The sequence below is a fragment of the Schistocerca cancellata genome, chromosome 8, assembly GCF_023864275.1.
Source record: "Schistocerca cancellata isolate TAMUIC-IGC-003103 chromosome 8, iqSchCanc2.1, whole genome shotgun sequence".
NCBI lineage: Eukaryota > Metazoa > Arthropoda > Insecta > Orthoptera > Acrididae > Schistocerca > Schistocerca cancellata.
In genome coordinates this window covers 449,663,873-449,690,618 of record NC_064633.1, presented here as the reverse complement: position 1 = coordinate 449,690,618, position 26,746 = coordinate 449,663,873, and the positions used below count along the sequence as shown (strand labels likewise).

Sequence of the window (26,746 nt, the reverse complement as noted above, 5' to 3'; positions counted from 1 at the left end):
TTATGCTAAACTTCATAAAATTATTAGATAAAATCTGTACAAATGTCAGTTTTACGCTGGTGGCGAAAAAAGGCCAGTCAACGAAGACCAAAAAAGATCTAACGTGTGAAATAATTCGTGCAGTCACAAAAGTTTACACAGTGCCACGAAGAACGTACTAGAAATCCTGACTGGTGGCAGGTGAGCGTCGGAGTGGGGTGCGTTTTAAGGTCACTTTTGTACTTTTTCTTAAGTAACTCGAGAACTACGGTTTCTAGCGAAAACACATCCTTGTGTGAAATGTAGCTACATTAAATTTCCTTCCAACATGTGCTGCTCTTTTTTTTATAGAACCAGTAGTTTATAAGTACTGCGCGAGAGAATATGAAAATCTTACGCACTGTATTTGAAGATATTCGAGTTGCATAAAGCCCCTACGTAGGGGCAGCTGAATACCCTGTATATGAGTACAGGGAAAGGGCGATAGGGTCGTTATAGGCTAAAACGTGGGTCAAGCTATTTAGAGAAACTCATAACCACAATGAAACGGTGTTGCACGAATAAAAACTTATTGATCACCAGTTTCTGCCACGCAGATCATCGCCAGTGAAAATCAAGCCGTTGTGACTAATAAAAGTAATACTAACCTCACTGGGCAAAATATTAGTCATCCCCTTAAAAGAGCGTCCACATCCATGTCTGAGTCGTCAGAGCGGATGATGCCATGAGGGTCACTTGGTTTCGATTCCTGGTATTACGAAGTATTTTTCTGTGGTGGGAGGACTGATACGGGATGCACCCAGCCTCATGAGGCCAACTGAGGAGCTATTCGTCGGAAGTAGTGGTTCCAGTGCCAAGAAATCCAACAATGACGAGGAGAGCAGTGTGCTGAACACATGTCCCTCCATACCACGTATGATAATGCCATTGACAGAGGATGACATGGCGGTCGGTCGAGCCAGATTGGCCACAACGCAGAACCTTTTATCTTGAAAGAGCAAACAGGTCGCTTTGGAACCCCGTAGTAGAGTAAACATGTTTGGATATGCCCATGACCTCCCCATGAACGATGTTGTATCTTTTGTTGGTGGCTTAACACCAATGTGTGTACAAGCAATAGTATATCACCCGTAGCTATCCAACACAGTGTAGGAACAGTTATCGTTCGAACGTCGTAAGCAACAGGGACTGGAGACAAATGTCACATCTTGCAGATGACTGTTGGTTTCCTACACGATACTGATTGCTGCCATCATTAGAAACAGGCCTATCTTAACCAATTTCCGAGAGAACATAGCGACGGGAACTGAACGCAATACCTCACAAGAATCCGTTGCTCTCAGTTGAGAGAGGACAAGTTACTCTCTCACCTATTTTTCGCGTATAGAAAATTATTAAAGACTTCCTTACAAGCTGATGCCGCTTGAGCGAGACTCTAGAAAGTTAACGGCCTGAGCGGACGGCTATGGAGACTGGTAGGGCGCTAAAAGTATGAGGTATTTTTATGTTTCTTGGTTCATAGTGCAAATACGCCAGTGAACCACTTCCTCCGGCCGCTTCAGTTGTATAAGAAACCCCCGGCGTCTGAGAAACGTTTGGATATAGAATCTTTATTACACCTCATAGCTAGGACTAACACTCTCCAAGGCATAGGCGATTTAAATAAAGATCTTTGAGATTCTATCTGTTCGCCTGTTGCCATGGGAAGAGACACGACTTCGAAAAAAATCGTCTTCCCCCTCTGTGGAAACTTAAAAGATCCAGTAATTGGCGGTTTCTTTTTTTTTTTTTTTTTTTTTTTTCAGAGACGCAGGTTTGTTAACTCTTGCCCTGGTTCGACATGAGTTTATGCTGTCGCGTGGGAGGAGAGATTTAGCGCCTCTAGAGCTCTGTGATTGGCTCAAGATGGGGTGCACGTGGTGTCGTTCGTGCACTTTGCGGGAAAACGGGTTTTTTGTCTAGAGCGGTGCGAAGCACTGGGGAGCAGAACTTTGGTCTGGCAAGCACTTCTAATCGAAGCTCTGGCATGTCTGGTTGGTACTTGGGACCTGTCCTGAGACTGACTTCACTTGCGAGTAGTTTAGACTGGGGAGCCTGTCGTGAAGTTCTTACTGTACCGATAGTGTGACTTCAAACATCTCGGACTACTCGTTTGCCGAGGGCATACTTATTCGGTTTTGGTTTAGCAGTCTCGACAGTTGGTGTCATTGTGTGCTCTGTCGTATAACTGAGCCAAATTGGTCCTTGATACGAGCAGCGAACAGGTGTGTCACACTGAAATCTACCATGATTTCAGGGCTCTGGTAGAGAGTAAATTGCGATCCGTCTGCCTGGTCGCTAGACCGTGAGATTTTTGCATTTCTTTCGTGTCCACGATCAATTGACAGATGCCGCCCGCAAGTTTCACCTCCACCGCACACATCTCGCCAGCTGCAAGTTACATAACCGCACAAAGCAAACAGGGTAACGTACAGATCTCAATCGCCACTTGCTCTCAGCTGCACCTATGTAGAGAAACTTCAGTAGATTTGATCAATCGAAGTCTGCTCAGCGTCTGATCAGTTCAGATTGTGTTATCCACATTTTTAGGGCCAGAGCACTTGACTCACTCCACTAGTTAAACTATCTCTGCCACCCAGGATCCTGTCCAGTGTAGGCTTAAATCACCTGTTACTTGGTTACAGTATTCAGTCAATAACTTGTTTAGCATAATTTATGTCTGTTTTCGGAAAAAATAAATGTTGTTAGAACACTACAATTATGCCAACATTCTCAATCATTTAAATAGTCCCACCAGGTCTACCTTTCAAAGTAATCATTATGTTACGTACCAACGTATAAATGTTTCTTCCTCTATTTTTATTTTTACTTGCATTGAAAGCCACAAGTACTTTTTGTAATGATAATAACTTAAACACTCCACAAAAATACGAAAAGAAGAATTTCACATTTCCTATAAGGTGAGGTGAATAAACAATTTACTTTGTACCCTCAGCCACACACCGTCAGATGGCTTGCAGAGTGTGGATGTAGATGTACTTCAATTAACGTAAGTGTGAGCACTTGAAATGACACTAGGCCGGCGGAGATCTTGACGTTACATATAGAAGGCAGTGAAGTGTCAAGAACGGGAAGCTGTCGGGTAGTACGCAGCTGGAAGTTGCATACGTTGTTGTGGCATTTGCAAGAGAAAGCAGAGAATATGTCGAAGTTTGTAGAACAATATGCGTGGACCTAGACCATCCGTCAGCTTAACCCTCCTAAAACCGTGAGGTCTTTAATGACCCAAGGGCGTAATTTTCTGTAAAATATACCTTATTTCCTATTCCTAAAAATTATGAAAAATTCGGACTTTTCCTGAATTAAGTAATGGGTTTGTAATATATTAATATAACTTTTTGAAAATATTTAGTTTTGCAGAAAATCAAGAGAGAACCACTGAATACCATTGGGGTTAAATGCGACCCTATTTCTCTCTTCCGGTATTATTACCCAATAATGCTGCATTCAATCCGTAACTGTTGCTGTATTTCCTTTGTTTTATTCTTGTAAATATTGTTGTAACGTGTGACTGTTGCCAATACTTTACAAGACGACAGTTATTTGTTCCATACAAGTGGAGACTACTATTGTGTGTGTTGCATTTAGTGGAAAATGTCTCGTCGCCTTTCCGAAGACGAAGTACTTGAAATATTACTGCAGGATAATCCTCTATCTGGAGAATCAAACAGTGATATCAGCGATATAGTTTCCGATGGAGAAATTGACGTCTTAGAAGAGAACATTCCTCAATCAGACGGAAGTTCAGAAGAAGATTTGGACAGCGTAGGTATCCACCCTGAACAGGAAGTAACACATATTTCTGACTGTTATATGTAAGTACACATTGTATTTTTGTAAATGTGCGTTAGGGTCTAGCTCCAAGATATACCCTTTGCATTTTTTATTTATTTTTTCGTGTAGGTCTAAAAACAAAGAAGAACTGTGGCACAAAGACGAGCTGAGAAGAGCTTGTGGAAGAGAAGAGAGATGGAACACAATGCGAGTAAAGCCAGGTCCAACAAAATTCGCAGTGAAACATGTAGTCCGAAGCTCGTGGTCGTGCGGGTTCGATTCCCAGCGGGGTCAGGGATTTTCTCTGCCTCGTGATGACTGGGTGTTGTGTGATGTCTTTAGTTTAGTTAGGTTTAAGTAGTTCTAAGTTCTAGGGGACTGATGACCATAGATGTTAAATCCCATAGTGCTCAGAGCCATTTGAACCATTTTTTTTAAATGTACACTCCATAGAATGAGCTTTTCAGTTGTTTCTTAGGAGAAACATTGTTGATGTAATTATAAAGTGGACTAACAAAGAGAGAAATCTTGTTTACAGTAGTAAATAGAAACCAGTAGATGCCATTGAACTGAAGTGCTTTTTCGGTGTCTTGATCCTAGCAGGTGCTTACAAGGCCCATAATGAAGCAGTTACACATCTGTGGAACAAAGAGGATGGTAGACCCATTTTTATTGAAGCAATGGCTAGAAATCGCTTTACGCAAATTTCAAGGTTCATCCGATTTGATGACGCAGATGTGAGACGTCACAACCGTGCTCCTGACAAGCTGACTCTCGTTAGAGAAATATTTGAAATGTGGGCACACACATTTCAAGAAGCATATGTTCCCACAGCAACGTAACAATTGATGAACAACTTTTGGCATATAGTGCTAGATGTCCATTTCGGCAATATATTTCTTCAAAACTAGGAAAATATGGGTTGAAATTATGGGCTGTATGTGATAGTGCAACGTCTTACGTTCTCAGTCTCCAATTTTACACTGGTCGACAAGAAAATGAATCTCGTGAAGTTGGTCAAGGCAAGAGTTGCTTTAGATATGGTGAAAGGCTTAGAAAACAGTGGCAGAAATGTAACAACTGACAATTTTTTCACTAGCCTTAGTTTGGCGAGAGAACTTCTGAAAATCAATCTCACTCTCTTAGGAACAATTAGAAAAAAATAAAGAACTACCACAGGCTTTCACTCAGACCAAAGGTCGAGTCAAATATTCATCTATTTTTGGATTCCAAGAGGATGCTTCAATTGTTTCATATTGGCCGAAAAAGGGAAAAGTTGTAACTTTGCTCAGTGCAGTGCATTCAAGGAAGTAAGTGGAAGATCGTGAAGAATGTAAGCCAGTAATGATTCTGGATTATAATAAATCAGGAGTAGATACCATGGACAAGCTGGTTAGAACGTACACTACAAAGAGGATGAGCAGAAGGTAGCCAAAGGTACTATTTTACAACATGATTGATATCAGTGCACTGAATGCATTTATCATATAGCTACATCTGGCACCAGACTGGGCAGAAAGGACCAACTACAAGAGACGCGCATTTCTCATAGAATTAGGAAAGCAGCTCGTCAGAAGAAAGCCAGACAAAATTATTTCCCCAGTACTTCCATCAACAGTACAGACAAAAAAAGAGGAAGATGTCCGTTTGGTAAAAGGTCTGAGGATAGAAAATTCACCGATAAATGTTCAAAATGTGGATGTTACGTGTGTATAAACCACTCTGCAAATTAATTGCTGTAACTGTAATGCGTCATAAATGTCAATTCGGAATTTAATCAAAAATGTTTGTAGTTTCATGAGAATCATTTGTAAATTTTACGGAAATAACTTTAAAAAATATGCATTTTAATTTAATGTAATGTCACTGACATCATGTTTTAGATTGTGGAAAAAATAAGGAATTTGAGTTTATTCTAACATTATTAAAACTATCCTTAATAAAAAATGAATTCCGTTGGGGTCACTAAAGACCCCAATGGTAGGCCTACTCAGTGTAACAAAAAAAAACTCGGTATTAGAAGGGTTAAATGTGCACGGAACGGCCATGTCAGACGGGAATCACCATACTGGTCTGCTAGATAAAATACATAAAATAGTCCTAGACTAACAGCTATTTATTTATTTATTTATTTTAGGAGTGATCTAAAAAAAGTAATAGAGGAAAGTATCTAATGAGTTAGATTCCTCTGCTACAGTTCGTTGGTTTTCATTTATTTTTCAAAGCGAGTACGTCTAATGTGTCTCACGAGTGGGGCGTACATGTTCAGTGGAGGGGGTACCAGCTAAGGTGTTGGCGTGAACGAAGCAATGAGTCGTTAGTGCGCCGCTTTAGAGACAAGATACTTTAAATGAATGGACTGCGAAAATGTTCATTTCGGATTTAATTTAGTACTTTCAGAATACTAACGTTTTTCGGACACTGCTCTGAGTGACTGAAATAGCATCCGAGTAGCGACAGGTTATCTCGCAACTGTGGCCGAGCGATTCTAGACACTTCAGTTCGGAACAGCGCCGCTGTTACGGTCGCAGGTTCGAATCCTGCCTCGGGCATGGATATGTGTGATCTCCTTAGGTAAGTTAGGTTTAAGTAGTTCTAAGTCTAGGGGATTGATGACGTCAGATGTTAAGTCCCATAGTGATTAGAGCCATATCTCGCCACTATTACAGGTGGGTATTATATACGTGTAGGAAGTGACTTCGAACCTGTGGGCAAGTTTCATTTACAACTGTGACGATCTTTAAAACGACGGAAGGCCGAATTCTCGAGACATTATGCTATCTCGATCTGATGGGAAAGCGATTTCGGTGCACAGTTTTGCACTTGCGAGAATTCCTGATGTTGTGTTTCCAAAATTTAATCACACAGATGGCCGACTGGTCGCGTGTTTGTAGTGCTGAATCTCGATAAGTTGTTTAGTGTTCATATGTGTCGACGAGCTGGGGTTTATTGTAGAAGCATTGTGAAAAGACGCGCTTGGTAGTGCAGATTTAATTGCTGGCATTGTTAGTCCAGTTACACATCGTTTTTCCGAGTTATACCTATTTTAAATTCCAAAGTGCATGAGGTAGATTTCCGGCGTTCTAGAAATGGATCACATGCGTAAAACTTCTCTTTGTAGTGAGTACCTTGATTCGTGATGAGGATTATATTTAACACTATTGACGAAAATATCATTGAAAGCATGTAAGGGAAGACGTTAGCCTGATACCGTTGTCTTTCGTGTCCTCTTATCTTAAACAATAGGCGAAAAACACAACTGTAAATATCAATCCCCTGCCAGTATAAACTGCTGATTATAAGGAGACAATTGGCCTTTCAATTTTATTTGATGGTTTTTTGCAATTCTGATCTGTTTATTTGTGGCCAAGGTCAACCAACCATACTTCCCAAGCGAACTTAATTTACCATGTTAGAGTTAGCGTAATACTATACTAAGTAGTATGTACCGAGAGCAGAAAATCAGGGTTAACCTCAAGTGCCAGTTTGACAAGACGGTAAAATATAGCGGTTTGTGGCTCCCACGGTATCTTACAGACATCACATGTCCGTTGGCATGATATCCACCCTGGTTAATGGAAACAGGGCTAGCCTTGAGAGCCAATTCGACGGGACGGTAAAATATCGGCGTTTCTGGTGCTTGCGGTATTTTACAGACGTGAGACGGTCTTTGTCGTCTTACCTGCCCTGGTTAATGAATAGAGAGGCTCCTACACACTCAAGTAACTTACCACTGGCATCCGACCAACACAATTATGACATTTACATTTAGGTTTCGTTAATATAATAGCATTCCTCCCGTTATAGTGATCCTGCAAAGAGCATGAACGACACCGCCTTCACCCTGTCTTGAGCCAATCACAAGGCTCTAGAGGCGCTAAATCTCTCCTCCCACATGACAGCACAATCTCATGTCGAACCAGGGCAAGAGTTAAGAAACTTGTGTCTGGGAAAAAAAGAAACCGACAATTACTGGCTTTTTTAAGTTTTCACAGAGGGGGAAGAGATGACTTTTTCTTAAATTGTGCTGCTTCCCATGACAACAAGCGAACAGATACAATCTCAAAGAGCTTTATCTAAATCGCCTGTGCCTTGGAGCTTTTTAGTCCTAGCTATGAGGTATAATAAAGATTGTATCTCTAAATGTTTCTCAGATGCCGGAGTTTTCTTATACAACTGAGGCGGCCAAGAGAAGTGGTTCACTGGCCTATTTGAACTATTGGCAAACACCAAAACACGCGAATTTTTATTACATGTGGCTCTGCACACAATGCCCGGTTTAAGACTCCACTGTGTAGATGCGTTTCTTTAGACCTCCTGCCCAGGCTTCTGCTGGCGCTGCAGCAGGTATTGTGGCATTGTTCTGCTACATCTACATCTACATCTATACTCCGCGAGCCACCTTACGGTGTGTGGCGGAGGGTACTTATTGTACCACTATCTGATCCCCCCTTCCCTGTTCCATTCACGAATTGTGCGTGGGAAGAACGACTGCTTGTAAGTCTCCGTATTTGCTCTAATTTCTCGGATCTTTTCGTTGTGATCATTACGCGAGATATATGTGGGCGGTAGTAATATGTTGCCCATCTCTTCCCGGAATGTGCTCTCTCGTAATTCCGATAATAAACCTCTCCGTATTGCGTAACGCCTTTCTTGAAGTGTCCGCCACTGGAGCTTGTTCAGCATCTCCGTAACGCTCTCGCGCTGACTAAATGTCCCCATGACGAATCGCGCTGCTTTTCGCTGGATCATGTCTATCTCTTCTATTAATCCAACCTGGTAAGGGTCCCATACTGATGAGCAATACTCAAGAATCGGACGAACAAGCGTTTTGTAAGCTACTTCTTTCGTCGATGAGTCACATTTTCTTAGAATTCTTCCTATGAATCTCAACCTGGCGCCTGCTTTTCCCACTATTTGTTTTATGTGATCATTCCACTTCAGATCGCTCCGGATAGTAACTCCTAAGTATTTTACGGTCGTTACCGCTTCCAATGATTTACCACCTATGGCATAATCGTACTGGAATGGATTTCTGCCCCTATGTATGCGCATTATATTACATTTATCTACGTTTAGGGAAAGCTGCCAGTTGTCGCACCATGCATTAATCCTCTGCAGGTCTTCCTGGAGTACGTACGAGTCTTCTGGTGTTGCTACTTTCTTGTAGACAACCGTGTCATCTGCAAATAGCCTCACGGAGCTACCGATGTTGTCAACTAAGTCATTTATGTATATTGTAAACAATAAAGGTCCTATCACGCTTGCTTGCGGTACTCCCGAAATTACCTCTACATCTGCAGATTTTGAACCGTTAAGAATGACATGTTGTGTTCTTTCTTCTAGGAAATCCTGAATCCAATCACAAACCTGGTCCGATATTCCGTAAGCTCGTATTTTTTTCACTAAACGTAAGTGCGGAACCGTATCAAATGCCTTCCTGAAGTCCAGGAATACGGCATCAATCTGCTCGCCAGTGTCTACGGCACTGTGAATTTCTTGGGCAAATAGGGCGAGCTGAGTTTCACATGATCTCTGTTTGCGGAATCCATGTTGGTTATGATGAAGGAGATTTGTATTATCTAAGAACGTCATAATACGAGAACACAAAACATGTTCCATTATTCTACAACAGATTGACGTAAGCGAAATACGCCTATAATTATTCGCATCTGATTTATGACCCTTCTTGAAAATGGGAACGACCTGCGCTTTCTTCCAGTCGCTAGGTACTTTACGTTCTTCCAGCGATCTGGAGCCATATCTTGATGAGGGGCTGCCCTGTCTACCCTGTATAGCTGTGGGCCTGTCCTGCAAGATCTACTAAGGGATGGACTCGCCGCCAATTGCTTTCAACTCCCAACATGCCATTACTACAAGCTGAGAATTATAAAATACCTTGTTTGCAGCTCGTGGTCGTGCAGTAGCGTTCTCGCTTCCCACGCCCGGGTTCCCGGGTTCGATTCCCGGAGGATCAGGGATTTTCTCTGCCTCGTGATGACTGGGTGTTGTGTGATGTCCTTAGGTTAGTTAGGTTTAAGTAGTTCTAAGTTCTAGGGGACTGATGACCATAGATGTTAAGTCCCATAGTGCTCAGAGCCATTTGAACCATTTTTGAACCATAAAATACCTTGTGACTTTAGCGCCTTACCAGGCTCCATTAACGTCTGCTCAGGCTGTTAACTTTGTAGAATCTCGCTCAACGTGTGTCAGGTTGTAATAAAATCTTGACTAATTTTCTGTATGTGAAAAATAGGTGAGAGAGTAACTTGTTCTCTCTCTAAGAGTAACCTGCATGACAACCACTACTGTCTCTACCACATGCAACAATTGCGAGGATTATGAGCAGCAGATTTCCATCTATGAAAAGGATTTTGTCAATGGTTTTTGGACCAGGCCATCACAATTATGGGATTTCTGTCATCAGTCCTCTTTACCGAAGAAGCAACGTTTACCAGAAGTGGCATCATCAATAAGCATAATCTGTGGGCTACAGACAGATCAGAGGAACTTTCATTCGTCAGTGCCATCTATCGTGGCAATGATGCATTTTCGGACCCTTGTTCATAGGACCTTTCTTGCTCCATTTCGAGTCAGGAATCCATCCCTGCAGTTTATCGATTTTATTCATGTTCACCCAGTGCAAGGAGTAGGAGTGGACCCAAATTTGATCCCTGTGGGATTCCCTTCACGATGTCTCCAAAGTTACTAAATTTTTTCCCTTACCTGCAGCGATGACGGTGGTCAGACCAGGTAGCAGGAGCAACAGGTGTCTCTGTCCGGAGGCGGAGGCGGCGATGGCAGCCACGGTGAGACCCAGACCGCACAGCAACAGCATGGCGATGGCGGCAGGCCACTGGGCCACCAGCGCCGGCTGCCGCTGCAGGCACAACACACCACACTGTGTCACTTCCGCACACAAATGCTGTCTTCTCAGCCACGATCTAAAACCCCTCTGTGTGTCGTCAACCAACAGTCGGTGCATAGCGACTGCAAACTCAATTAAGTTCTGTTTATCAATATAATTGGAATTATCTGAAAATTCACTTGCATAAAATCTGACATAGCAGGTGGATTCTTCCCATCAGTTGTGTTCTTCCTGCCCCCAATATAACTACCCTTCTTTGCTAATTTTTCAACTTGTTCGTCTATTGCCATGTAATAAGTCCATAAAATTTCGAGTTCTTATACTGTTCAGTTACATTAATATGGCCACCTGTCAAAAGCCTAAACAACCATCTATTGCAGAGCAAATTGCTGTGAGACGTGCTGGAAGAGAGATAGTGAGACTCTGCAAGGTATCGGTAGGGATATGGAGCCATGGTGCTCCAGTGCCATGGCTAGCTGTGCTATATTTCTCACTTGAGCATCCATGGTGCGAACAGCCCAGTCGAGGTGGTCGCACAGATTGTCGATTGGGTTTTAATTCGGGGAGTTTGGCCACCATGGGAGTTTGGTAAATTCACCCTGGTGCTGTTCAAAACATGCAATATGCTGTGAGCTGTGTGACACGTCCTGCTGGGAGATGCCACTGTACTGAGGAAGAGCAAACTGCACATAGAGGTGGACATTGTGTCCAAGAATAGATGCATACTTATGTTGATATATTGTGCCTGGTTAAAATGACGATATCACCCATGGAATGCCATGAAAACATTCTCAAGACCATTATGTTCCCCCCTCTGGCCTAGACCCTAGGACATTTCGTGTCGTGTATGCGAACGGTCACCTATCCGATGGAGCAAAAAACGTGATTCATCTGAAAAGGCCGCCTGTCGCCACTCAGCGGACGTCCAGTTGTGGTCGATGAATAACAGCAGTGAGCATGGGTGCTTGGAACAGGCGCCTGCTGCGGAGGGACATACGCAGAAATATTCGCTGGGTGGTCGTTGAGGACACACTTTTGGTAGTATTATTGTTAATCTGGGCGGTCAGTTGTTCAACAGTTGCACGTCTGTCCACACATACGCAGTCACCTAAGGCTGGTAGTGCACCATAGTCGCCTCAGCGCCTGTTCTGGATAGTGACATTTTGGCAAGCACGGTGTACTTTAACCACGGCGACAAGCCGACGGTTTACAAATTTAGCCGTTTCGGAAATGCTTACACCCTTGGCCCGAAAGTCAATTATCATGCGCTTTGGACGTCAGACAAATCGCCCCATTTCCGCGTTATGACAACAGCTGCACTGTTTTACCCTTTCCCCCATTCTCGTGACACGCTTTATACAACCTCCGCTACCAGTGGTGCCACCTGCCATCTGTGAGGGGCTACTGTCCGTCGATATCGAGCATAGGCGGTTGTCATATTAATGTGACTGGACTGTGTATTAATATTTTGTCACCAACACTTTTTCTACTCGTTCTAGACTCTGTTATCAGAAGAGTCACAGCAGGCAGGAGACGAGGAATCCAGTGAGGGATCCACGAACGTCTGGAGGATTTGGATTTTGCAGATGACATAGTTTTACTAGCTCCAAGGCTGACTGATATGCAAGCTAAATTAAAGTTGCTGAAAGAAGAAGCAGAGACTGCTGGCCTCAAGACAAATATAGGCAAAACAAAGGAAATGAAAGTAAATTCAGGGAACATGGAGGTGCCATTGTTAATAGGTGAGCAGCGGTTGGAGACTGTCAACTCATTCCTGTATCTGGGTAGTAGAGAGGCGGAAGATGGTGGAGCTGGAGATGACGCGAAAAACCGCGTTAAAAAGGCAAATACTGCCTTCATACAATTGTATCCAATATGGAAAAATAGAAATATCACGTACAAAACAAAAATCCGTATTTTTAATACAAATGTGAAGGCTGTCCTTCTGTACGCCAGTGAAAGCTGGAAAATGGATAAAAGGATAACATCCTGGTTACATAGCTTCATAAATAGATGTCTTCGAAGCATCATGAATATCTAGTGGCCAGAAAAAATATGTAATGAGGAGCTCTGGCGAGTAACAAACCAGATATCTATAGAAGACCAGATACGAGAGAGAAAGTGGGGATGGTTGGGACACACCTTAAGAAAACCAGATGGAGCCATCGAGGAAAAAGCATTGCAATGGAATCCCCAGGGAACAAGGAAGAGAGGAAGACCAAGGGGCACATGGAAGAGGACAGTGGAAGGGGAAGCAAAAAGAGTTGGCAAGACCTGGGCAGAATTGAGGCAAATGGCCAAAGACAGAGACGGATGGCGAGTTCTCCTGGATGCCCTATGCCCACATAGGGGCCAAAGGAATTAAGTCAAGTAAGTCACTGTGTATTAATGTTGCCTGTCAAGTTATCCATATAAAAGATGGTTCAAATGGCTCTGAGCACTATGCGACTTAACTTCTGAGGTCATCAGTCGCCTTGAACTTAGAACTATTTAAACCTAACTAACCTAAGGACATCACACACATCCATGCCCGAGGCAGGATTCGAACCTGCGACCGTAGCGATCGCTCAGCTCCAGACTGTAGTGCCTAGGACCGCACGGCCACTCCGGCCGGCCTATAAAAGATGAGCACCAAGGATCCAAATACACTTTTCTAGGGCACACCTGAAATTTCTTCTACATCTGTCCATGACTCTCCATCCAAAATATGTTGCATTCTCTTTAACAAGAAACTCTCAATCCAGTCACAAAATTCGTTTGATACTTTATACGATAACATTTTTCGATAATAAGGGTAGGGGTTGTATGGAATCGAATGCTTTTCGGAGATCCATAAAGTCGGCATCTGCTTGACTGGTTTCAAGATGGCATGTGAGAAAAGTGTGTGTCGGTTTCACATGATTGATGTTGGTTGGCAGGGAGCAGTTCATTCCGTTCCAGATACGTCATTACAAAGCGAATAGAATAGCTAATTCACAGGATAAAATTAAAACCATATGGTCAGTTGTGAAACAAGTGACAGATCAGCAGCAAAAGGTTGACAATATAAAGTCAGTGCCTAGCAAAAATATTTCTGTTACTGATAAATCAAATATATGTGCAGTTTTAACAATAATTTTCCGAGCATTGCTGGTGAATTAAATAAAAACTTAGTTTCTACAGGGAATCATATAACTCTTTTGGAAAACTCCTTTCCGAGATTGATGTCTGAAATACTCGTCTGTGATACTGACAATCGGGAGACTGTATCAATAATTAAATCACTGAAGACTTAAGGACACTCTTGAATATGACAGAGTGCCTAGCAGAATATTAAAATACTTTGCTGCACAAATTAGCTCTGTACTTAGCCACATTTGTAATGTTTTCTTCAAGAATGGTCAGTTTCCTGAACGATTAAAGTGCTCAGTAGTAAAGCTGCTTTATAAAAAGAGAGGAAAGGGATAATGTACACAATTTTAGACCTATTTCTATGCCATCAGTCTTTGCTAAAGTTATTGAAAAGGCTATGTATGTAAGAATAATCTATATCACGCAGTTTGCTATCAGATGTACAGTTCGGCTTTAGAAGCGATTTATCTCCTGGAAATACTAAATTCTCTTTTCTCTGTGAGGTATTGGACGGGTTCAGCAAAAGGTTTCGAACGATAGGCATATTTTTTGATTTAACTAAGGCGATTGATTGTGCTGATCACGAAATATTGCTCCAGAAGTTGGATCGTTATGGAATACGAGGAGTATCTCGCAGGTGGTTCATCTCTTACTTCAACAACACACAGCAAAAGGTCATTATTCACAGTGTTGAGAGTGGCTGTGTTGTGGGGTTTGAGTGGGGAACCGTCAAATGGGGACTGCCCCAGGGATCAGTGTTGGGACCACTCCCATTCCTTATTTGTATAAATGATATGCCCTCCAGTATTACAGGTAATTCTAAAATATCTCTGTTTGCTGATAATACAAGCTTGGTAGTAAAGGATGTTGTGTGTAGCATTGGTTCTGTTTCAAATAACGCAGTTCATGACATAAGTTGTAGAAAAGAAACTAGAGTTAAATCACAATAAGACTCATTTTTTACAGTTTCTATCATACAATTCAACAAAAGCCGACGTTTTAACTTTCATAGAATGAGCATATGATTGTTAAAACTGAACAGTTCAAATTTCTAGGTGTTCAGATAGATAGTAAACTGTCACGGAAATCCCATGTTCAGGATCTTGTTTAAAGACTTAATTCTGCCATTTTTACTGTTCGTACGGTATCTGAAGGAAGTGATCGTTAGAAACGAAAATTAGTGTACTTTGCTTATTTTCATTCCCCTATGTCAAATGGTATTACATTTTGGGGTAACTGTTCCCATTCTCAAAGAGTAATTTTGGTTCAGAAACTGGCAGTTCGACAATAAGTGGTGTAAGTTTGCAAACCTCTTGTGGACCACTGTCCACTAGTCTGGGTATTCTGACATTTGCCTCTCAGTATTCTTTACTCTCGTTTCTTGTTATCAATATCAGCTTATTTCCAAGAATTAGCAGCTTTCTCTCGGTTAATACTAGGCACAAATCGAATCTGCATTTGGATCACACTTCCTTAACTCTTGTGCGGAAAGGTATGCAGTATAATGGTGCATCCATTTTCAATAAGCTACCACAAGAATTTAAAAATCTTAGCAGTAATCCACGTGCTTTCAAATCGAAATTGAAGGTTTTCTCGTGGGCTGATTCCTATTCTATATTGTTGATTTCCTTTACTTAAACTAATGGCTGACTGTTTTTAGATTCGTAAACATTTTAATTGATATGTTATTACTTTTATGCTGTAAGTTCATGTACTGACACACACCATTACCTTGGATATTTGCTCCTCAGTTTGGTCCTACGAAACTAGATTTGTAAATAAATAAAAAAATAACATTTAAGCTCAGAATTTTTTTATGAGACTTTACAACTGTCAAGGATACTGAACGGTAGTTTTGTAGATCGTTTCTGCTACGCTTCTAGTTTTGTGAGTCACTTCTGCTACCCTTCTAGCTTTGTGGATCACTTATGCTATGCATCTTGTAGACGGTTGTGTCCTGTCCTTATGGTCCTGGCGGAGGTTCGAGTCCTCCCTCGGGCATGGGTGTGTGTGCTTGTCCTTCGGATAATTTAGGTTAAGTAGTGTGTAAGCTTAGGGACTGATGACCTTGGCAGTTAAGTCCCATAAGATTTCACACACATTTGAACATTTTTTTGTCCTGTCCTTTCTTCCAACCACCGACTACAGTCTTCTGTTCGTGGGATCAGCGGTATATTATTGCCAAAAGAGGGCCTTACTCAGCCACAAAATCGGTATAAAATATAGTAGAATATTTACATCCTAACCTAAATTACCTTATACTTCAGTTTAAGTTTCGATTGCATATCCAGTTACCTGCTGAATTTCATCCGTAACACCTCGACTGCAAGTATAGCGTCGATAACTGGGTGACTCCTGAAGATTAGAATGTCTTTCAGTCACAACTAACTCACACAACACTTCAGTTAAGTTTCGATGCACATCCGGTGACCTGCTGACTTAATGCTGCGTTCACACGCGAAACTAAAATGACACCGCTGTTCCTTGCATACTGCAGACGCACAGCAGTTGCATGTATAAAGATTTAAGTTTTCGATATCGTCCTACAGTGTCGTCATTTTACCATGCTTTAAGAGTTAAAGTCGGTCATAGAGATGCAAGGAGTGCTCTTTTTACAAGGTCAAAAAATTGATTGGCAGCTACAAAACTTCATAGTTCGTAGAGCTGTACAAAGAGTGACCTGATATAACTGTTGAACTCGTGTGTGTGTGTGTGTGTGTACATTAGATGTAAGTGAAATGCCTACATTAATGAACACAATTAGATTTTTAAAAATCTCTGAAGAGTTTTGCGACTGCAGATAACATTTAAAAGCCAAATGTTGGTGGGCTGTCATGGCATTTTGCTTTCGTTTGATATTTCTTTTGTAAGTAAGTTTAATAGCTTTCATTTTATTCCTGTTTGAAAACAGTTTTCGGATCTAATATTTAGGTTTTCTTTTCCTTGTACGTAACTCCTGCCTCAGGTCTAACCCCATAACCTACAGTACGATGTTTACACCCGTCCGAACTGTCTCAGCTAACGTCATATTGACAACTGTGTTACCACGCAGAATTTGTAGTGCCCTGAGTGAAATGTAGCTCAAGGAAAATGGAAATTGGTGGTAAGTTCCTATGGGTCCAAACCGCTGAGTTCATCTGTCCCTAGGCTAACATATTACTTAATCTAACTTAAAGAAACTTACACTACGGACAACACACACACACACCCATGCCCGAGGGACGGCTCTAACTCCGAAGAGGAGAGCCGCGCGAACCGTGGCAAGGCGCCCAAGACCGCGCAGCTATCTCGCGCGGATGTAGCTCAAGCTGCCACTGCAGTATGACTCGAGCTTTGACGTCGCTTCAGTTGCTCGTGTGAATGCAGCTTTACATGCATAACACATCGACAGCATGTACAACATTGATGACTGCCTGACTCCTGCAGTCTGGAATGCTACTGGCTCATAACCTGAATGTATGTAATATTTCGGTTAAGTCTGGAATGCACATCCAATTATCCCCTGACTTACATACACAATAGATCTAATGCACCTAGAAGGCTGATTCCTGTAGATTTTGCACTACATTAAGTGGCAATTTTCTGCTTTTTTTGTTAGCATACATGCTGAGAGCTTTACCTCGTTTTGACGTCTGCATGTGAAGCCAATATGCAGGTTAAATTTTTTGTTTAAGGTAATCATCAAACTCCGCTAACATTTATAGGAATTCATGATCTCATGGCATCACGAATTAACCAAATCTTTTCTGGATTCCAGCAGCGGCAAGCGATTAAAATACTACAAACGTTCGTCAGAGTATTCCTCAGCCATTGTTAGGTGACAATTGAATAATTCGTTGGCGATTTTGTTTTCTCACTTCCCCAAGAAAATGGAATAGTTCATCAGGCATGTGAGTGTGACTATAGAGGGTTAAAGTTCAACCCATCCAAAACCCAAGCGGTATTGGTTGATCATTCTAGGCTCATTGGCACGAAAGAGCGGGAATCACTGGCTAAATGGCCCTAGTGACAACTGCTCACCCACAGCAAAGAGTCTAGGAGTAACAATAGATGAAAATTTAAATTGGACTGAGAATGTGATTACAGTGTGCAAGAAGCCATCGTCATCTCCCCATGCCCTACACAAATATAAAAAGATTTTCCCTCTTGATCTAAAACCGAAACTTGTACAATCACTTGCATTTCCAGTTATTGATTACAGCGCTGTTAGCCTGAAAGATCTTTCCAAGGAAAGCTCACAGAGCCTGTAACTGGCTGTTAATGCCCGTGTTCGTTATATCTGTGATGTTCGACTCTTTGATTATATGTCACCATCACATGCAGAGCTATCCTGGCTTCATGCAGACAAGTGCAGATGTGCCGATGCCTACTGTTTTCCCTACTGTCTCCTCATCGTACACTGTCCCCCACATCTCTCCTCGTTCTTTAACGCTCTTAGATGATCAACATGGCAAAACACCCGTTCTCATCAGATCAAAATCTTTCCTATTTCACTCCATCGTTCAGCCATTTTCTCAAAGTCCTTTTCAGCAGCAAGAACCTCTCTCTGGAATAACCTACCGCATTATAGATTGAAGCGCCAAATAAACTGGTATAGGCATGCGTATTCAAATACAGAGATATGTAAACAGGCAGAATACGGCGCTGCTGTTGGCAACGGATATATAAGACAAAAAGTGTCTGGTGCAGTTGTGAAGTCGTTTACTGCTGCTACAATGACAAGTCATCAAGATGCAAGTGCAATTGAACGTGGTGTTACAGTCGGCGCACGAGTGATGGGACACAGCATCTCCGCGGTAGAGATGAAGTGGGGATCTTCCCATACGACCATTCCATGAGTGTACCGTGAGTACCAGGAATCCGGTAAAACATCAAATCTCCGATACTGCTGCGGCCGGAAAAAGAACGGGACCAACGACGACTGAAGAGAATTGTTCAATGTGACAGAAGTGCAACCCTTCCGCAAATTGGTGCAGATTTCAATGCTGGGCCATGTACAAGTGCCAGTGTGCGAAACATTCAACGGAACATCACCGATATGGGCAGAGCCAAAGACCCACTCGTGTAATCATGATGACTGCACGACACAAAGCCTTACGCCTCATCTGGGTCCGTCAACACCGACAATGGACTGTTGATGATTCGAAACATGTTGCCTTGTCAGGCGAGTCTCGTTTCAAATTGTAACTTGGAGACAAGTTCATGAATCTATGGACCCTGCATGTCAGCAGCGGACTGTTCAAGCTGGTGGAGGCTGTGTAATGGTGTGGGAAGTGTTTAGTTGGAGTGATATGGGACCCCTGATAAGTCTAGATTGTTCTAGACGTCTAGATTCTTCTCTGACAGATGACACGTACGTAAGCGTTCTGTCTGATCACCTCCATCCATTCATGTCCGTTGTGCATTCCGACGGACTTGTGCGATTCTAGCAGAACGAGGCGACACCCCACACGTCTAGAATTGCTACAGAGTGGCTCCAGGAACACTATTCTGAGTTTAAACACTTCCGCTAGCCACCAAACTCCGCAGACATGAACGTTATTGAGCATACCTGGGATACCTCGCAACGTGCTGTTCAGAAGTCTCCACCTCCTCGTACTCTTACGGATTTATGGACAGCCCTGCAGGATTCATGGTGTCAGTTCCTTTCAACATTACTTCGGACATTAGTTGAGTCCATGCCACGTCGTGTGGCGGCACTTCTGCGTGCTCGTGGGTGCCCTATATTATGCAGGTGTACCAGGTGCTGATTGGAATGCTCTCTTTCAAATTCTAAAGGTGGCCGGGGTAAAATACAGGGAGCGAAACGCTATTTACAATTTCTACAGAAACCAGATGGCAGTTATAAGAGTCGAGGAGCATGAAAGGGAAGCAGTGGTTGGGAAGGGAGTGAGTCAGTGTTGTAGCCTCTCCCCGATGTTATTCAATCTGTATATTGAGCAAGCAGTAAAGGAAACAAAAGAAAAATGCGGAGTAGGTATTAAAATCCAGGGAGAAGAAATAAAAATGTTGAGGTTCGCCGATGACATTGTAATTCTGTCAGAGACAGCAAAGGACTTGGAAGAGCAGTTGAACGGAATGGACAGTGTCTTGAAAGGAGGATATAAGATGAACATCAACAAAAGTAAAACGAGGATAATGGAATGTAGTCGAATTAAATCGGGTGATGCTGAGGGAATTAGATTAGGAAATGAGGCACTTAAAGTAGTAAAGGAGTTTTGCTATTTGGGGAGCAAAATAACTGATGATGGTCGAAGTAGAGAGGATATAAAATGTAGACTGGCAATGGCAAGGAAAGCGTTTCTGAAGAAGAGAAATTTGTTAACATCGAGTATAGATTTAAGTGTCAGGAAGTCATTTCTGAAAGTATTTGTATGGAGTGTAGCCATGTATGGAAGTGAAACATGGACAATAAATAGTTTGGACAAGAAGAGAATAGAACTTTCGAAATGTGGTGCTACAGGAAAATGTTGAAGATTAGGTGGGTATATCACGTAACTAATGAGGAGGTATTGAATAGGATTGGGGAGAAGAGGAGTTTGTGGCACAACTTGACTAGAAGAAGGGATCGGTTGGTAGGACATGTCCCGAGGCATCAAGGGATCACAAATTTAGCACTGGAGGGCAGCGTGGAGGGTAAAAATCGTAGAGGGAGACCAAGAGATGAATACACTAAGCAGATTCAGAAGGATGTAGGTTGCAGTAGGTACTGGGAGATGAAGGAGCTTGCACAGGATAGATTAGCATGGAGAGCTGCATCAAACCAGTCTCAGGACTGAAGACCGCAACAACAACCAGTTTCTTTGGCTCTTCAATGTATAAGAGAAGTGAACAGTACCTCCTGCTTCAGAAGATAGTTAATAACATGTCTACTAAAGTAACAATAGTGATTACTATTGTGCCTGTGAGCAGTTGTTACTCTTGTACAACCTTCTTTCCAACCATATCTTCCTCATATCCCAGTATTCTTGCAGTCTCGTTTAATTTCTTTTACTCAAAACTCATTACATCAGAAAAACATCTGTTTTGGGCATCTAAAAATTCTTTTTATCTGGCACGACCTTTATTATTATTCTCATTATTATTATTATCATCATTAGTAGTACTAGTATTGTTGCTATAATAATAATTATTATTATTATTACTATTGTCAGTATCAGGAGCAGCAGTAGCAGTAATAGTAGTACAAATACTGCCAGTATTAACTTTATTAGTTTGTAGTCGGCGTTATTCATTCACATTATCACTACACACACTCAAATCATTTTAATACTACTTGTCATATTAAAACAGTTATTTCTTAGGCAAGTATGATTTTAAAAAGGCACTGCTTGTGTGAAACACTGATCCGATATCAGAGAAGACCTGATGGCCAAATCAGATATCTTTAAGAATATAATTTCAACACTGGACAAAGATGGGCATTCACGTGTACGTTAATCGGAGAAGTCATCCATGTCATAACATGCTTTAGAAAAAGGACACTGAATTACACTGAACGACACTTCCATTATTATTTGAATGAGTAGTTTTTGGAGTACCATAATAAATGAAACAAGTGAGATTGAAATTCGGAGAACACCCTTAATACAGACAGCAGCCTGCAACTTTGTACAGCGTGGGATCCAACTATCGCGAGATAGTCACAGCGGACTTGAGACATGGATCTTGCATATTTGGTCTCGGAGGAACAGCAGCGACGTCTCAGTTAGCAAGGACGGGGACATCGACGACACGGTAGTCAGATACCCATTGACAACGGCCAAGGAGACCGTCGCCGAAAGCTTGTGGGTTTTAAACTACGTGACGTAGCTAGAAGCCCGAGAAGCATTTGCGCTAGACAGGACTACACATCGTTCATGGTGTCTTACAATCCTGAGCCAAAATTTTATGAGTATTAGCGGGCGCGATATTCAATGACACTTAGCGGCGATGCGGACATTTGGCGCAGTAAAGAAAGCGTGTAGTGGAATCGTTCTAGTGACGATATGGGTCACCAATGCGGAAATCCAACGACGTTAACGACTGTTAAAATGGTTCAAATAGACCAAGCACTATAGGACTTAACTTCCGGGGTCATCAGTCCCCTAGACTTAGAATTACTTAAACCTATCTAACCTAAGGGCATCACACACATCCATGCCCGAGGCAGGATTCGAACCTGCGACCGTAGCAGCAGCGCGGTTCCGGACTGAAGCGCCTAGAACCGCTCGGTCACAGCGGCCGGCTTAACTATTCTGAGAAAGGCCAGATCGTTATGGCCCGGCACAGGGAACGAGCGTCTCGGAAACAGAGAAGTTTGCGTGCTCCTGTCGTGAGCATCTATGGAAAGTGGTCGAACGACGGCGAAACCAAGTGTGGGTGACAAGATTGTTGACGTCCGCACCATGTTACAGGCTGTCGAGGTCATACGCTTGCCCGTCATGTAAAGCAGGATAAGCGGCGACATGCGGCAGATTTGACAGAGTGCAGGAATAAGCGTTTCGGAGTACACCGTTCAGCACACACTGTTGATCCAAAGACGTCGTTAGTTACGCCTGCTGTGAGAACCGGTACTAGACGTGTTGTCTGGTTGGATAAATCACGTTTCTTGTTACACCAGGACGTGTTTGGGTACGCCGCTATCTAAGCATATGGCTGCGTGAAACAAGTATGAGGTGCATACAAGTTCTAAGGCCGCCGATGTTTTTTCTCCGGACTGGAAAGAGATAGAAACATGCGCATTGTTTTAAAATGAGGCCGCGTTCATTGTCAATATGTCCCAGAGATGGCAGCACCGTATGGCAGATGGAATTTTACCACCAGCGGCGAGAATGAGAACTGTTTTAAATACTTAAAATTGCGACGTTTTCCATACTTGAACAGCGTGCAATCATTCGTTATCAGAATTTGCGTGGTGTGAAACCAATTGAAATTCACCGACAGTTGAAGGAGACATGTGGTGATGGAGTTATGGATGTGTCGAAAGTGCGTTCGTGGGTACGACAGTTTAATGAAGGCAGAACATCGTGTGACAACAAACCGAAACAACCTTGGGCTCGCACAAGCCGGTCTGACGACATGAGCGAGAAAGTGGAGAGAATTGTTTTGGGGGATCGCCGAATGACTGTTGAACAGATCGCTTCCATAGTTGGCATTTCTGTGGGTTCTGTGCACACAATCCTGCATGACGACCTGAAAATGCGAAAAGTGTCATCCAGGTGGGTGCCACGAATGCTGACAGACGACCATACGGCTGCCCGTGTGGCATGTTGCTGAGCAATGTTGACGCACAACGACAGCATGAATGGGACATTCTTTTGGTCAGTCGTGACAATGGATGAGACGTGGATGCCATTTTTCAATCCAGAAACAAAGCGCCAGTTAGCTCAATGGAAGCACACAGATTCACCGCCACCAAAAAAATTTCGGGTAACCACCAGTGCTGAAAAAATGATGGTGTCCATGTTCTGGGACAGCGAGGGCGTAATCCATACCCATTGCGTTCCAAAGGGCACTACGGTAACAGGTGCATCCTACGAAAATGTTTTGAAGAACAAATTCCTTCCTGCACTGCAACAAAAACGTCCGGGAAGGCCTGCGCGTGTGCTGTTTTACCAAGACAACGCACCCGCACATCGAACTAACGTTACGCAACAGTTTCTTCGTGATAACAACTTTGAAGTGATTCCTCATGTTCCCTACTCACCTGACCTGGCTCCTAGTGACTTTTGGCTTTTTCCAACAATGAAAGACACTCTCCGTGGCCGCACATTCACCAGCCGTGCTGTTATTGCCTCAGCGATTTTCCAGTGGTCAAAACAGACTCCTAAAAAAGCCTTCACCGCTGCCATGGAATCATGGCGTCAGCGTTGTGAAAAATGTGTACGTCTGCAGGGTAATTACGTCGAGACGTAACGCCAGTTTCATCGATTTCGGGTGAGTAGTTAATTAGAAAAAAAAAATCGGAGGCCTTAGAACTTGAATGCACCTCGTATTGCGTCATAAACGCAGACCGCTGGGAAGCAGTATTTTGTTATAGTGGACATTCACCTGAACTTCCACGAGACCTGTGGTAGTAATCGGAGGCGCCATGACACCTGTGGACTACGTGAACATTATTGTGGACCACCTAAATCCTTTCATGCTTGGTGCATTCTCCGACGGCGGTGGCATCTTTCATCTGGATAGCTGTTCATGTCACAAGGCCAGAATCGTACTACAGTGGCTTGAGGAGAATGAAAATGAAGTCACGTTGATACCTTGGTCGCCAAATTCGTCTGATCTGAACCCGAAGAAACACATCTCGGACACTACCCTGTGCCAGCTCCGCGCCCAAAACCAATGGCTCGTAGTTTATAGGAGTTGCATAATGTATGCGTAGACATGTGGTGTCATATCTCCGGGAAACAACTAAGGACTTGTCGAATTGACGCCACGCGGAACTGCCGCTGTATTTCGTTCCAAATGTGAACCGTCACAGTTAAAACCGAGGAGTGGTAATGTTTCGGCTTATCAGTGTAATTGGCTTTGTAGGGCACAGCTTCGTTGAAGTAATCCACCACAACTGATCTGAGATGCTTCCCATAGGTCATATTCCATCATTTTGCTTGCATTATTGAAGTATTGTGAACGACATACGTCCGGTTGCCAAACTTCTTCGGTGCAGTAAATACGATGAAAGCAGAAGGCAATATTTTAATCAATGCTAAATTTGTTAATATAGCTACTTTGAAACATTAATTCACTCATGACCACATGACTCAAGATGACTTCAATACCCGAAAATATCATCTGTTACATAGGCAAAGCGCAATGTACCTACATCTATACTCTGCAAGCCACCGTGAGGTGCGTGGCAGAGGGTACGTCCTATTGTACCAGTTTTAGGGTTTCTTCCTGTTCCATTCGCGTATGGAGTGTGGGAAGAATGATCGTTTGAATGCCTGCATGCGCGCAGTAATTATTCTAATATTATTTTCACGATCCCTATGTGAGTGAAACATAATCACTTCAGGCCGGTTCTTGAAACTTTGTTAATAGACTTTCTGAGGGTATATTACGTGTGTTCAGTTCATTTCCTTCCGTATCTCAGTAACACTTTCCCACGGATCAGACAAACCTGTGACTATTCGTGCTGCGCCTCTTTATATACTTTCGATACCCCTTGTTAGGCCTATCTTGAACTGGTCCCTCACACTTGAGCAATATTCTAGGATGGGTCGCACGAGTGATTTGTAAGCAATCTCTTTTGTAGACTGATTTCACTTCCCCAGTATTCCACTAATAAACCGAAGTCTACCATCTGCTTTACCCACTACTGAACCTACGTGATCATTCCATTTCATACCCCCACTAAGTGTTGCACCCAGATTTTTGTATGAGTTGACCGATTCTAACAGTGGCTCATTGATATTATAGTCACAGGATACCAAGTTTTTTTTCTTTTGTGAAGTGCACAAATTTTACATTTCTGAACATTCAGAGCAAGTTGCCAAACTCTGGACCATGTTGAAATCTTATCAAGATCTGACGGAATATTTATGCAGCTTTTCTCAGATAGTGCCTCCCTATAGACAATGTTATCATCTGCAAAAATCCTGATTTTTACAATTAATATTGTCTGGAAGGTCATTAATATGCAACATGAATGTCAAGGATCCCAACGTATTTCCCTGGGGCACACCTGAAGTTACTTCTACATATGCCGATTTCTCTCCTTCCAAGATAACACGTTGCGTCCTTTCTACCAAATAGTCCTCAATCCAGTCACAAATTTCACTTGATAGTTTGACAGTAAGTGTATATGTGGTACTGAGTCAAATGATTCTCAGATATCGAGATATACAGCATCTACTGACAGTCTTCATCCAAAGCTTTTAGTACGTGATGGGAGAAAAGTGCGGTTTCATATAATCGATGTTTTCGGAATCCATGCTGGTTGTTATGGAGGAGGTCATTCTGTTCAAGATACCTCATTGTGCTCGAGCTCTGAATATGTTCTAAGATTCTACAACAAATCGATGTCATGGACAATGGACGGTAGTTTTGTGGATCACTTCTATTACCCTTCTGTTAGATGGGTGTGACCTGTGCCTTTATCCCAGAAATGGGCACCGGTTTTTGTTCAAGGTATCTGCAATAGATTATAGTTAGAAGAGGGGCTAACTCAGTGGCAAGTTCAATATAGAATCTTGACAGGGATTCCATCAGGCCCTGGAGCTTTGTTTAGTTTTTAACGATTTCAGCTGTTTTTCAACATCACTGACACTAATACTTAATTCACTCATCTTTTCAATGGTACGAGGATTAAATTGGGGCAATTCTCCTGGGTTTACCTTTGTAAAGGAACATTTAAAAACGGATTTAAGCATTTTAGGTTTTGATTTGCTACCCTCAATCTCAGTTCCTGTCTCATTCACTACGGACTGGACACTAAGTTTGGTGCCACTAACTGCCTTTATATACAACCAGAATTTCTTTGGATTCTGTGAAAGATCACTTGATAATGTTCTGCTATGGTAGTTACTGAAGACATCATGCATTGCTCTCTTGACAGCCTAATGCGTTTCATTCAGCATCTCTCTGTCTACAGCCTTAAGCTTTGTTTTACACCTATTATGCAGTAATCTCTGTTTCTTTAGAAGTTTCTTAATAGTGAGTGTATACCAAGGAGGTTCCCTCCCATTATGAACTGCTCTGCTTGGTAGATATCTATCCAGTGCATGGTACAACTATTCTTTTAAACTTGAGCCACAGTTCCTCTACATACTCTTGTTCTATGCTGAAAGTTTCGAGTTCCCCACTGAGATATGACACTACTGATTCTATATCTAGTTTACTGAACATATATATCTTTCTGGTCGTATTAGTTGTCCTTTGTACCTTGGTAATCATTTTTGGCACAACTGCGTCACTGATACGATTCGATGTAGACATCCTCAAAGAGGTCAGGTCTTTTTTTGCCATTAACTC

General features: G+C 42.5%; 1 protein-coding gene across 3 annotated transcripts in view; it reads right to left on the bottom strand.

The window, feature by feature from the left end:
* The window catches only part of LOC126094697 (uncharacterized), a 263,319-nt gene that overhangs the window by 6,692 nt on the left and 229,881 nt on the right, over positions 1-26,746 (bottom strand). For all 3 annotated transcript variants that reach the window (XM_049909223.1, XM_049909224.1, XM_049909225.1), the window contains one exon: positions 10,540-10,693. In XM_049909223.1, the coding sequence (XP_049765180.1) occupies positions 10,540-10,693 (154 nt within the window). The remainder of the gene's footprint in view (positions 1-10,539; positions 10,694-26,746) is intronic.